The following is a 15,043-nucleotide window of genomic DNA, read 5'->3' as shown; positions in this document are numbered from 1 at the left end:
AAAATAGTGTTTTCCTTTTTTACTTAAAAAATCGTTACTATTGCAGTTTTTTTAAAATCAATTTCATACGATGTCGATAGAGTATGATGCAATATATCCCAAAAAATAAGTCAAGACATTCATACTTATGAAATTTTTAATAGTCTAAAAGAGTGAGCGAACGTAAAAACCATCAGTATGGCGAACAAACTTCTGAAGCATTGTCCATACACTCTCATTAAATTAATTTTTAAGTCTTTCTTTAATAAACAATAAATCTCAAAGTCCTTGAATATATGCTTACAAGGACATGACTCATATTAGAAGTCAGATATTATATCTAAACCCTTATACAACTGTCCTACCGGACAGTTTTAACTCATATAGGAACATTTATATTTAATGTAAGAAGTATATACTCGTAAAGTTTAGAGACACACATAAACGATTGGTGATTGGGATTTTAATAAATCACTTTATCTGCTGGGAAAATGTCAAGGTTATAAATTGGTCTCCTCAATATTTATTTTCACTTGCAAAAGAACATTTTCATAAAAACAAATTAAATTTAGCAATAGAACAATGAACATCAGAAATAACATTGTTGGGATTGATTTGGGGATATTAGACTGATAGACCCTGAACAAATTGGTTTTTTTACTGACCAGGTTGCTGAAGAAACTAGGCTAATTCATGTTCCGTTGAGGAATCAAATGTTGGAGCCACTTAAAGTTTTTTATTCATAACATTTTTTGTGGACCCTTCAATAATTTTAATCATTTTTAATATCAGATGTGGGGGAGACAAAATATATTTGCCATCATTACATTTTATTTTATTTTATTGGCCTGCATACATTAAAGCTCACGATACATTGTTAATATCGGTTTTTATAAAAATGTATGTCCCAATGGTCCCTCTTGCTAGGTTTTTTTTTAGTAAGAAGGCAAAAAAGATCTCCTTGGAATCAATTGTGTGCAATTGCTTTATTAGAAATACATGTTTTTAGAAAAGTGAACCAACCATGTGAACGATTATCTGTGCTTTCTTTCCAGAGTACATCTCCCAGTACTAGAGTCCATTTCTCGGTTGGAACACTCTTAATGTATTTTTGAGGCGCTATCAGTACTTCTTTTTTTGTAAAGTTCTTTGTACATTCCTATAACTGATATTATCTTTTTTAAGGTTAAAGAAGAATTTTATTCTGTTTAAATAGTCATAAGAAAATGCATTATTTTACTAATTTTGCCTTGCTTTCAAAGACATAAAAAGTTAATGATACAAGGAATTTAGTAGTGAATGTCATCATTTTAAATTACACTTTAAAATTGTTAACATTACGCAATAATGTCAAATTATTACTCTATTTGTTAATGAGGTCAATATTGCAAAAAATATGTCGTCACCTTCAAAGCGAACAAAGTTTTACCCTTGGAAAAAATGTTCAATAACAGTTTGTACTTTTCCAAAGATATTATTCATAAAGATTTGTGGTATCGTGGAAAGGTGGTGTTTTTCCCATCAAATATGAAGATGCTTTTCAAATATACTCCTGTCCATAATAAGCCTGGCACATTTCCCTGAAATACAATCTCAGAATAATTACTACTCGTTTCAATAACCAGGTGTCTCTTACCAGTCAAATAAATAAATAAATAAAAAATAAATTAATAAATGAAGGTTTCGTATTTTTATTTTATAAAGCGTCGCTTTATTTTTTAACTATTTTTATATTATAACTTCTGTTTTTGTTAAATTAAATAACAGAAATTATAGAAATTACAATTATTACACTTCTTAATAAAAATTTTATTCAAAATACTTTCTAGAGAAAAGTTACAATATTGCTGTAAAAGAATTTATTATTTCTTATTATTCCTAGTCTGTTCTTTATTACTCCCTCTGGAGTAATAAATTGTTTTCTCTAAAACAATTCATGCAGTGACTATATTACAAATTAAACCTTTATGGAGCATGTAGGTTCTTTCTTTTTATTTGTAAGAAAAAATGGTATGCAAAGTATGTGCTTTCGCCCCTGTTCATGGCACTTCATTTAGTAGTTAGATTTAAGCCCTGCAAGTCAAAAAAATAATCTCTTGAAAAGAATTTTTGAAACTTTCCAAATCTTTTATGTACTTTTTCTAGTATAATTGAATGAAAAGCACATTACGAATTTGTCTTCATATTGGAAGTCCCAGAGCAATTTGCGCTTTGGAAATTTATTTGAAATGGAAGTCATCCTTTTTTTTTTATCAACGCAGGACTTTGGGGATGTAACTTGTGATGAGAAAGCGAACATCTACATGGAGCATGCATGTAGATATCGTATATATTTAAGTAATTTACAATAAATTACTATTCTTTCATACAGAGGGAAATTAAATTATTAGGATAGTAGTGTTTGTATAAGAGAAGTGGTGATGTCTTTAAATTTAAATTTCTATTTATTTATAATAAATACAGTCTTCCTTATACAGAAGAAGTCTAGTCTTTATTTATTTAAATGAGACATCTCAAATGAGAGAGTACCTCACCATCACCACTCTGGCCTCCAGGCCTAATTGGAAATTAGATGAAAGTTGATCAAAAAGAATTAGGTATTTAAACTCAACTTAAATCCAGATTACTTTCAATCTTCGGAGCAGATCTTAGCCTTAAATCTGGTTCTTAAACATTCTTTTTTCCTAAACTTTATATAACATCCTTATCCTTTATTTATTGGCCTGAATTTAAATATAAACATGGATCAGAACTAACCGTTTAATACATCAAAATTTTATTGTATTTATCTTCAAATATACAATGAAAGCAGGGTTTTAAAAAAATAATAATTTAATTCAGAAGTTTATAAGACGGTTTTCTTTATTATTTATTACTATTTTTTAATTATTATAACGGCAAAATTTTTCCATAAATAATACAGCTGCCCTGTGGATTATTAATAATAAATGAGGGGAGAAACAACCTAGTGGTAGCCCTCTGCATTAAAAGATTTAATAGCTTTTACCACATATATATCCACTCGAGCAAAACACGAGGACATTGGCGCTTAACACGTCTAGAAGGATAGTCAAGGAATCGTTCGGGAAAGAGGCTAAAGGATTATAATCTTAGATAAGGTGGGAACTCCTTTTTGTCAGATAGGTAAAGAATATTGAGGTTATTATGAATGGTTCAGCTGGTTAGTGGTAGAAGGGAGCATTGACGATTCTACAGAGGATTTTAGATTGCAACGTCTAGAAGGATAGTCAAGGAATGGTTCGGGAAAGAGGCTAAAGGATTATAATGTGTAGATAAGGTGTGAACTTCTTTTTGTCAGATAGGTAAGGAATATTGAGGTTCAGCTGGTTAGTGGTTACATAGAAGGGAGCATTGACTACAGAGGATTTTAGATTGCAAGTTTTGAATTCCGGACCACTTGGCAGAACCTCATTGTTTGATTAGTAATTAGTCTAACTCTGACAACCATTGAGAACACTGGTTTAAATCCAATATCATGTGATGTTCATATTAAATTAAAGGGGGACAAAAATGAAACCAACTTGTACTCCACTAGAATCAGATTCTGTAAGAGAATTTTTTGAAACTGAAACTTTTGAATGATCTAGTTTTAATGAAAATATATCCCAAGTTGTAAGACAAAACTCCAAACCCAGAAATTTACCGAATGAAGCGACAAATTTCAAAAAAATGAAATTCAAAATTTTTAAGATATAGTGATACAAGCGAAGCGCTTAACTTGCGGAACTGTTTAACTAAAATACTGAAAGTTTCCAAATACTGTAGAGATGGTTGCCAACACTTTTAATTTCTACGAGAGTGGTGGGGGCAATGCTTAAAACGGCGGGCGGAATGGAAGCATGAGTTACTTATAAGTTTTACTATTGACACAATATAATATATTGAATAATATATGGAACTTCACATGACTTATATAGGTGGCACAAGGCCCTCTATATAATATATTGAATAATATATGGAACATCACATGACGTATATAGAATTCAAAACAGCGTTGTCCCAGTGGTCAGTGCTAGAATAATTATCTAAGTATTAGGAGGTTTTGTTTCATCCTTTGAAATGTACTCTAGAACCAAAAGCAAAATGAGCGCCCCAAAGAAGGATTTTACAGATCTAATGGAGAAGATCAAACAAATGCCAACTAAGGTCAAAGAAGCACCGCCACAAAAATTTGGCAAATGGGGAGTAGGACTTATGCTTGGGGGCATTGGATTTGGATGGGTGGCGTTCCCCTACATTTTGTCATTCGCCATGTCAAAGGTTATTCTAATTTTCTAATTTTTTTTTGCCTCATTTTGTTGTTATTTTAATAAACAGTTTAAAAACGAATTGTGGTAATTAAAATATTACTTTGTACTTTCTCTTACTTAAATTAACAAAAGTTTTGCAACTAATAAATTATCGATGCTAAGTTTTCACCAAAAAAATAATTCATAGAAACTATGCGTTTATGTTTGGAAATTTTAATTTGTTTATTTATTTAGTCAATATCTTATCATTTTGAGGTCCCCAGAATTAAAAAATTATTTTTTGAAATAGACTGTGCGTTTGAACACCAATTCAGGAACAAATGTTCTAAGATAAGCCCAAACTTTGTTTCAAATTATCTCGTATGAGAACTTTATAGGTCTTGGCAAAAACTTAGCCAGATGTCTCAACCATAAAAAGCACTTAACAAAGACGATTTAAAGCTTTTTGGTGATTTTCTTAAAAATAGTTTAAACTTTGCGTACTTCAGTTTATCAAACTGATATCAATCCAACAGCCCCACATGCCTCACATGGAAGAAATCGTTTTAATGGGGAATGGCAAACCTGAAGCAATATGAAATTTGGAACTTCATGGTGAGCCAGACATAGCAGCCCATATAAAGAAGGGTAGGCTGAGATGTGCATGGTCATGTAGAGCGAATGTTCTAAGAAAGGCTGCCAAAGAGAATTTATAACCAGTCAAGTAGTGCGAGGAGTTGAGAACGACTTCGACTTGAATAGCTGAAGAATGATTTCTGAAGTTTAGAAATATGGCGCCTCAAAGTACAAAATTAAATGGGGCAACGTTATTGAGGAGGCCTAGTACCATTGTTGAGTTCCATTGATTACCATTGATTATTGAGCCAATAGTAAGTAAGCAACAACTATAACTATTATTTGGAATGGCAGTAACTTTATTCTGATTAAAGGAATTATAACTATTATTATAACTATAACTATTATTTGAAAGGATTAAATGAGTAGCTGCCAAAAAAAAAGGAAACTGGGTAAGGTCGGATACTAGGGTAGCGTCTCCCTCAACTTCTGAACTAACTGGTGGATCTAGACCTGCAAAAAGAAATGTGAGATTCCTTAGCTTGATGAATGTCAGTATGGGATCTACTCCTTTTCTCCGTCACTTCTTTCAAGATCTACTGCCCCATCTCCTTCTACAACGCTGGTAGGAAACAGATTGTGGGAGTCATTGTCACCAAATTATGCTCCTTGTCACCACATTCTCTCCAAGGAATTTTGGGATGCCACAAGACCAGAAAACTGGATTCACTACCCCCAAAAGATGGACCGAATATCATAAATTCCTTTAATCAGAATAAAGTTACTGCCATTCCAATAACAGAAATGGCGTTAAGTGTAATTGGTCCGTCGAAGCCATATCCACTCCCGCGTACGTTGAAACACAGAAGCCGCCGAAGCATGGCGACAGAGGACGCAATTAAATACATACTTTACTATTAATATATTTCCAAAAATAGTTTCATAAATTAGTTTATTAGAAAATTTAGTTATCCAATTGTTTTAGAGAAGAGACTATAACAGCCTGCTTATTGATGTGCACCTATGATATTCAATAAAATGTTTAAATCTGTTGTATGTCCTAGATGGTAAACCTACAAGAAGGAAATCCTGTAAGAAATGTGTGGAAAGCGATACCATATCTATTCGATTTCAATATTTACGTATTCAACGTAACAAATCCAATGGAAGTGCAAAAAGGTGCCATTCCAATCGTGCAAGAAGTGGGACCTTATCGCTACAAGTAGATATCTTAATTATATATCTGTGTAGCATTTAGAATTTTAATTAGAAGTAAAGCACAAAAGTAGACTGAATTTAATCAATCCATCACTCTTATTAAGTCCAAAATATGTCTTAGTAAAGCAGTTGAACAGTGAATTGAAATAAAGTTTGTCAATAGGAACAGAACATAAAGAGTAGTAAACTTTAAAACTAAGTATAATAACATATTTTTCAAAAGGATTAGTAATTAACAATTGCATTAATTAACTTAATAGAAAAGAGAAAGTTCTCTATTGTAGTTTTAATTAAACTAGTTTAGGGAATTATATCAGAGTTTAGTTTTGAAAAGCGTTAAAAGAATCTCCAACAAAGTATAACTTCCCCCAGGCCTTCACCATTACTGTTGTTTATGCAAATCTATAAATATTATTTAAGTCTGTAAAATACTCCTATGGTTCGACCAAATATATCAAGTCCTCCATTTGCGTCAATTTAGGATACATGTGCCGCAATGAATATTTAATGATGTTTTAACTCAGAGTACTTAATGACGTACTTTATGGTTGTTTCCATTTTCCACTTTTTAAAATATATATTGTATTTTCTGATTTCTATTTTTCTTTTTTTTAACTGTCAAGTATCGTTCTCCTCGCCAAAAAACGGAAGTCATAAATTTAGTTAACATTAAGACTAAATTAAAAATAGAATATTTTGTTTTATTTTAACTTAATTTAGAAACAAAATACATCGTTTAGAGAAAGTAAAAAAACAACAAAATGTCGTGTTCAACAATTTTCTGTTTCTCCTAATCTCATACTTTAAACTTTAAAAAGGTCTTTAAAAAAGGCTTCAAGTTAATTAAACACACAACAGTCCGTGCTAATTTTATTTCACACCTGGGTAGCTTTTCTGTTGAAATAGTTTTTTTTTTAAAAAAGAAAAAAAAAAAAGCTGTCTAACAAAAGCTATCAGAGAAGCTTCACACATTCAAATGCATTTTTTTTTTTTAAATTATTTGTATCGCTTCTTTTATTCACAAATTTCTAATGCTGAAAAGATATAATAATGTACTTTAAAAATGAATGTTTGACACACAGATTGTTGAATTCAGCCTACATTTAAATTCAATTGATTCAGCAGTCCGAATGTTTCAGTAAACTAACATCTAAATCCTAAAAATTATAGTTACTTAAGATGTCCACAAATTCAATTTTATGTGCATTTTTTTAATCAAGTTTAAATCTTACTAATCTTTAAGTCAAATGTATAATTTGTCCAGATTGTAGAGGTGAAGCCTGTGATCAAACAAATTATTCACTAATCTTTAAGATCCAAGTCCTTAATTGAACAAAATTCACACTGAGTATAAAGTGAAATGGATCACACCACTTTTCAACGATACTTATCTGGGGAAAAGAACCCATTATCTATACATATAATACAGAAAAAAACCCTCAAAAAAATGCCTCCACTAAATGTTGGATAGTAATGTTGAAAATTGACAGTAATGCAACATCAATAATTGCAATTTTGTTTCCACCATTCTCTCGATCTTAAAACACCTACTAACCGAACCAAACTCTATGCAGCATCCATTATTAATATCCGACTACAACCCAATCCGATCAATCGTAAAAATAATATTTAAATAACCCTTCTCCCTTCACCTGTTCCTCCTACGATAACAATATTCTATCAACTATATTCAAATTTGGGTGTAAAAGAAATATATTATGTATTATATGCCTAAAAATAGATTTTTCCATACTTCCCCTCTATTCTATGACCTTTATTTTCCACAATACAGTTCCCCATCCTTACAATCAACCCATATCCTCTTTCAGGTGTTAGTACATCCTATAACTTAGGAGGCGGAGGGATCATGTAAACATGTTTTTATTTGCTTACTTACTGTATTTTATTCAATTTTATTATCCCCTAATGACCGGCAGAGCTTGTCCTAAACCTAGGAGAAATAATAAACTAAAATGTTAGTTTCTTTTTTGGGAAACAGCAAATAAGCAACAAATTCTTAAGAAAATCTCAAGACTAACGGCCAACAACATCTAATGGTAGGCTAATTTATTTTTCGTTCATTTCTGAATCTATTTAATCTTCAGTAAAGCAAATTACTGTTTTTAAGAGAATTTAAGGAGAAAGTGGATCTGGTGGACGATGTCGACAAGGGAACCATCACCTACAGCAATATGAATACCTGGTACTTTCAGAAAGAAAAAACTTTACCCTTAACTGGTGATGAAGTGGTCACAGTTCCACATTTACCACTTTTGGTAAGCTCCTGGTAAAAGATGATAATTTATTATTAATTTCATAAGGAAACTGCCTTTCAATTTATTGCTTTGAACGTTCAGAAAGTACAGGTCTAAATCTTACAGAAACAACTTTGAACTTAGCGCTCCTGAATCAATTATAATAACTGAGGAACAAATACAAATAACAAGAAACTAGCGCGTCTCATTGTCGCCCAGGTATTTAGCAAAGACATCGCCTTCGACATTTGGTAGTAGATATTATTTCACAGGGTTCTCGAGTAAAGAACTATCAATTTTTAGAAGATTGAAAAATTATCAGGCACACTTGAGAACAGATCATACTAATAAGGTTAGCACAAAAAAATATTCATTAAAGTAACTACTCAGACTAGTCTGTACACGGATCTGCAGGCGATAATCATGAAAAATTCTCAATTTCATTATCACGTTTCTCCTGGTAATTAAAAGATCCATTTTGAAATTATTGATTTCTGGCCCAGTCACTTTTTAATTCTTTTAAAATCTTATTTGTTATCTAATTCTCATATGTGGGTTATTTAATTTTTAGAATCTTCTAATTTTAAAGTTGATTTCATATGGAGATTGCAAGGCTAATTATCCACGTTATTAATGTCCTGGCAAAAATTGTGGTCGTACACCTCTCAATGTTCTCTCTTACTTGCTAATTCTTAATCAATTCTAGTCGAATATCAAATGTTGATTTCCATTTGAAAGTAAAAATCTCAACAAGTCAAGACTATGATTTATAATATTGACGGATACTAATTGCAAATCTGATTCTATCGGGTGACATTTTAAAACTGTTTTTAGCTTTTTAACTAATTTATTTTGTCATATCAATAAAGTTATCTGAACGTTTGAAACTGTAGCTTCAATTTCTTTTTATTTAAAATATTGATGTCTTTTATTTATTTTTAGTGAAATGAAGGAGAAAATATGTAAATCTGATTAATGGGAAGTTACAACTTTGATATTTCAGAGCATGCTGTTAGTGGCGGAAGGAGGATTTCCACCACCTTTTCTGAGCTTTATCAGTGCGGCTGTACCTAAAATTTATGGAAAACTGAAAACAGTGTTTATGACCGTTAAAGTAAATGATTTATTATTTAAAGGCGTTCTAATCGATTGTAGCGCTAAAGATTTTTTGCCGAAAATTATTTGCGCGGGTCTTAAACAAAACAGTCAAGATTTAGTAAAACTTGGAAATAATCGTTACCTCTTTTCTTTTTTTGGAACTGTAAGTATTTGGTACTGATTATTACTTTAGATTTTCAAAAATTTCAATCTTATTTTAGGTTTACCGTGTTTTTGCTACAATGAATATCATTAACTCACTTCTGAGGTTACCTGTAAAATGTGAATGTTAAAAAAAAAGAGAGTACGATAGGGTTTTTATTTTCATTCTAAAAAATTTACTGAATAACACGGATTATATTTTACATAATTACCCAGACTGAGCAACCCTTTAATCTACTATTATTAACAATTCACTACAAATACAGGCCAAAGGGTACTTACTACTCCTTTGCTAGAACGAACATGATAAAAGTTCCCTCTGATCACAGCAGAGCCGGTCAGTCAAAGAGTTAACTAGTTGCAAGTTATTTTAAAAGAATTAACTAGATTACAAACTATATGATGAAAGTGAAAGCAAAAGCTACCATCTCTGTATTCCTCTTAAACTATTTTCGCCGTAAATTTATGAGTTCAATAACTATGTAAAGTTTTGCAAGTTGTCTATTGAAGTTCATGTTCATAGTAGCTTACTGTACGGTAATGGACAGGAATTCATTAACGTGAAGACTCAGTTCGGAGGCCGACAGTGCACTGAATAAGATTCTGTGTGACAACGATCACAAATTAGCGCCTACAATTAAAATCAAATGATGCTGTTTTATTTTTAGAAGAATGCAACACCTGAAAACAACAGAATAACTGTTAAAAATGGTGTAGGAGATGCTTCCACCATCGGCGAAGTGGTTAGGATAAATGGTAAAACAGAAAACACAATGTGGCTGGACGGCGAATGTAATAGATTTGCTGGCACGGATGCCTCTATATTTCCACCCTACCGGACACCTGATAACAATAGTATAGTGGCGTATTCTACAGATATATGTAGGTAAGTATTTGATTAAAGCCTTTTATCAAAAAACTAGGTAAAATGCCCGTCAAATTGAAAGTTAACCTCCACCACTTCTAATCAGGATTTTTTGTTTGCTTTATTTTAATAAAAATGTCAAGGTAGAAAGAACTTTCCAAAATCAATAAATATTTTTATTTATTTTAAATACGTGTCTTCTGTTTAGCGAATAATAGTAACTTTTAAAAAGTTTTGGAAAAATCATTTATAACCACTTTCCAGTGTACATTCTTCTAGGTAATTCGCAAGAATTGTTTATTCTTTATTTAAACACATGTAATTCTAGTGTAAGTTAAAATTGAAAATCTGTAAGTTTAGAAAATTTCATCTCACAAGAAGTAAAAAGTATGAGTCAGACACATGGAGGACATCTCTGTCGTCATGTTATTGCAGTGTAGACTTATTTTTCCGTTTTTAAAGGTATTGATTTAATGTTTCAATATGAATTGAAATCAAAAACAATATCTTACAGCGTAGCGCATTGCGTCAGCCGAGGATTTACATACTGATTAACGTAATAAAAAAAATAAATAAATGAAGAAAGTAAAATACTTGAATTGATGATTTGTAGAAGTATATTTGGAACATATGAAGGGGAAGGAGAATACAGAGGAATAAAAGGGTATAGATATTCTATTTCTTTTGGGGACACTCGAAACAACCCGAGAGACTCATGCTACTGTCTTAAAGGTAGCGTCTGCCCAAAGAAAGGTGCCCTGGACTTAACAAAGTGCCAAGGTAATAATACATAATTTTAATAACTACATAAAAATCAAATTTACTAAGAAAAATAGTCAAGTTTTGAACGAGCTGCCTCTTGATATAGAAGCACTTTATATATCGCCAAGAATCTCTTTTGAAGAGATTTTATCCGTCTTAGCAGACTTACCGCCTTTTCTTCAGATAAATGATAAATCTTTGCAATTAAAATTTTCCTCGAAAAAACCACTCATTTATATAAAACAGAAATTAATGATTATATGTTCAAATAAATTAATTGGTAAATCTATTTCAGGTACTAATGTATTCTTTTAAATTACAATCGTAAGATTGATTTTAATAAAATGAATTATTTCAAATTACAGGGGCTCCACTGTTTGGTACGAAGCCTCACTTTTATGCGAGCGATGAAAGTTTCTTGAAGGGAGTAATCGGCTTAAGGCCAGAAAAAGAGAAACATGAAGTATTTTTCTTGATGGAACCGGTAATTATGATTTCTGTTATTCAACCAAATTTCTATTGTGCATAAGCTGAAAAAAAAATAATTGGAAGCAGAACATTTAGATATAAGGTGCTTGTATCAATTACTTTAAAATGGCAAAAAAATAATAAATGAAAACTCTTAATCGTCTATAACTTTGTTCAAATAAATTTCTGCTGCTTTTTGAAAACATGATGCATAGACATAACTATCTCACAATTAGTTCTCCCCTAGAGCATTTTCTAAAGCAACCAATCTTATATTGTATATTTTTTCCAGCCATGATGGATCAATAATAATATCTAGAGACCCTTGCTCATATCTGATAAGTCATTCTTTGTTTTTCTGTTGGTTGAAGTCATCAAGTTTTAGTAACAGCAAAAAAAGTGAATCATATCACTTTGGAACTCATGTTGTAAATTCATTAAGAGTGCAAATCATTCTAAAAAAAACTCCGAAATTTATCAGTAGATTACACTCTAGTGAACAGCTAGAACGCTTTAAAAGAATCATATATTGTATCGAAGAGTTGTTCGAAGCTGACAATGTATTTTCTTTACGCTTTGGACAAGATGATGACGTGCTCTAAATGAGAAGTATACTTTATCGTCCAAACAAGATTTAAGCGCAAACGTTGCCATTAAAATTAAAACGATTAGGGTGGTTGAAGAAAATCGGCGATACAGAAAAACCAGCCATTATATGAAAATCCGAGAGAGAAATTGAAACAACAGACCGATCGTACTTTAATTAAAGTTGCTTGTGATTTGAGGAAAGAGTTGAAATTTTCAGTTTACAAGCTCAAAATGAGAGCTATCATCAGCAATACTAACCTTCATAGTTTCATTAAAATTATTATTTGGTAGAAAATTCCAATTTGTGCTTTCTGCAAATTAACCCATGAATTATAATTCAAATTTAACAATTCTCTTCTATAGGTAAAGTTTAGTGACAACTGGTAACTAAAACTGGATAAACTCATCGTACTCGATGTCGTACTTCCCTAAATGTACTTTTTACTTAATTACGGTGAATGTCCGGTGCAAAAGTTTGAAGCTTTTATTTTATTAGAGAAGAAATCGTTAACGTTATTGATGAATTTATTATCTAAAAACATTTGAAATGATCATATCATATGTTTCTTTCCTTTATATTTATCTTTGGCTATCCACTTAGTTCTTCTGTAGCAGTCCAAAATACTAAATTTCCATTTTTCTGCCAAAACATCTGAATAGGAACATTATGATTTATGTAATGAAGAGGGTCACTATGTTTTGATGGAGGAAAAAGCAATTAATCTAATTTTTCCGCTTTTCCTTCCAAAATTCTAATTTTATAATTGTTTGTGATTAAGTTTATTATTTTTACCGCTGTTCAATTTTTACAGATTAGTGCTGCACCGTTGATAGCGAGAAAGCGTTTCCAGTTCAATATACCTATACATCCAGTGCAATATGTCGGCGTTACTAAAAAACTAAAATCAACCATGATGCCAATTGCATGGGTTGAAGAGGTAATTTCTATCAATCTTCATCTTTCGATTAAAGTTATTCATTTATTATTTCTTTTAAAAGAAAGTTTTTCTAGAGTTTTGAATGTGAGTTTTCCAATAGAAAAATGTCATCCTGGGAAGTCCATTTTTCAAGCTCTCTGCTAGTCCAAGTTCTTTAATTTGGACGTTTTCGTATCCTCTTGGAACTTATAAATAACAAGTACCAAAATAATATGTACATAATTATACAAAAAGCAAAGCAAAGAACTAATTATTTTGAATTGAATGGCGTACTACTTTCGCAGAGTGAACAGATTTGTAGAACCTCGTGGTTCAATGATGTAAAATTTTTTACCAGATTTAAAATAGCCTTTTTAGTAATCGGTAGCGCCTGTTGAGTTCAATTATTTTTAAGCTTATGTGAATAGGTTTCAAATTAGTCAGTTTCTAAAAAACATATCAAATTCCACTAATAATATCGGATCTCAGAGAACTCAATTAGAAATAGATAATCTCTAAGAATTAAATACTGGGTAATAAATAACTGTTTAATTTTTAAACTGAATAGAATTTTTGTCACAAATAAGGTAAACTATTTAAAATAAATAAATAAAAATTATGATTTACTGTAAAGTAAAACTCATCTATCATAAATTTTGATTCCAGTCGTTGGATCTGGATGGAGAACTGATGGACCATCTGGAAGCCAACTTATTATCAAATCTACGAATGGTTAATTTCATAAAGTGGACCCTTATACTGCTTGGAGCCGGCCTCTGTTCGTTTGGAATGTTTATGCACAAGAAAAAGAAGCAAAGGGAACCTTCAGTAATAAGAGTTACACCCACGCCCAGTGGATCTTTTGAGTCTAATCTAAGCGGGAGTACCGTTACTTCAAAAGAACAACTTATTTCACCTTTATCAAAAAGAGGCAAACCTTTGCGGGCTGGTATAATTTTAGAACCATCTGTATTAAAAGAAATTTCTGGAGGGTACGCCATTAAAAAATCTCATGCTAGGAATGATCCAGAATATGTTAGCAAATTTGCAGGGAAACTACAGGAACGATTAAACTATCCTTCTTCTAGTGCACCACTTGAATCAATATCTCATCGTTTACAGCAACAACCACAGATCATTATGACGTCTGTTCCGCCAATACAAACTCCTGAGATAAGGGAGGCGCGACTGGTTGGTAAAAGAGAATTACTCCAAATCCATAGTACCGAAGGGTTACCAATGAGATCAATGCGCAATCACAGAAAATCAGAACTTAGAAGCTCTACGTAGAACTTCTGGGCATGTAGTTAAAGTACAACCTCTAACTTTTTTAAAATAGAAACAAATGACTCCTCTTAAACATATAATTGTTTAACTTTATTTTCTGCTATCCCTATAGCTTATGTACATATTTTTAGTACTTAGTAAAATAATTGAAATCACTCGTTTGTTTCAGTCTGTTGTATTAAATAATATGCTTAATTATTATAATAGATAAATTCGTCTTAAATAATTTAATTTAACAATATTTAAATTTTGTTCTATACTCTTCTGTAGTTAATACTCTTTATTGATTTTACAAATTTGTATATCGATTCCTAAACAATGCCGAATTGGTGGAAAAACAAAATTTCCACCTGAATTCTGACTATTCTGCACAACTAGCCAGAAAATGAAAAGATCAATAAGATACCATTTCATTGCACAGATGGCAGAATCAATACATTTCTTTGGAACGGATTTCAATTCTCTAACTTGAATATACCATATTCCATTCCTGGTCATAGTTACCACCTTGCTTGTTCCACAGAAAGGTTGATCTTTAGAAAAGAAAATAAATGTTCAGATGATTTGCTTTTTAAAGCTACTAAAGAGACCAGCTTAGGTGCACAAAACGGAAATCTT

General features: G+C 31.5%; 1 protein-coding gene across 1 annotated transcript; it reads left to right on the top strand.

Moving 5' to 3' along the window:
* Nucleotides 1-3,963: 3,963 nt before the first annotated feature.
* LOC141452917 (sensory neuron membrane protein 1-like) lies at nucleotides 3,964-14,940 on the top strand. The gene is made up of 9 exons (XM_074125462.1): nucleotides 3,964-4,260; nucleotides 5,870-6,027; nucleotides 8,152-8,299; nucleotides 9,282-9,539; nucleotides 10,207-10,424; nucleotides 11,017-11,183; nucleotides 11,531-11,649; nucleotides 13,034-13,159; nucleotides 13,805-14,940. Exons 1-9 carry the CDS (start codon nucleotides 4,060-4,062, stop codon nucleotides 14,426-14,428), a joined length of 2,019 nt encoding a protein of 672 aa, XP_073981563.1. The 5' UTR covers nucleotides 3,964-4,059; the 3' UTR covers nucleotides 14,429-14,940.
* Nucleotides 14,941-15,043: the final 103 nt, after the last annotated feature.

This window comes from Rhodnius prolixus, unplaced genomic scaffold, assembly GCF_049639745.1.
Source record: "Rhodnius prolixus isolate KJV_2025 unplaced genomic scaffold, Rpr scaffold_3, whole genome shotgun sequence".
NCBI classification, from domain to species: domain Eukaryota; kingdom Metazoa; phylum Arthropoda; class Insecta; order Hemiptera; family Reduviidae; genus Rhodnius; species Rhodnius prolixus.
The sequence above is the reverse complement of the archived record's forward strand: the minus strand, read 5'-3'. Positions and strand labels throughout refer to the sequence as shown.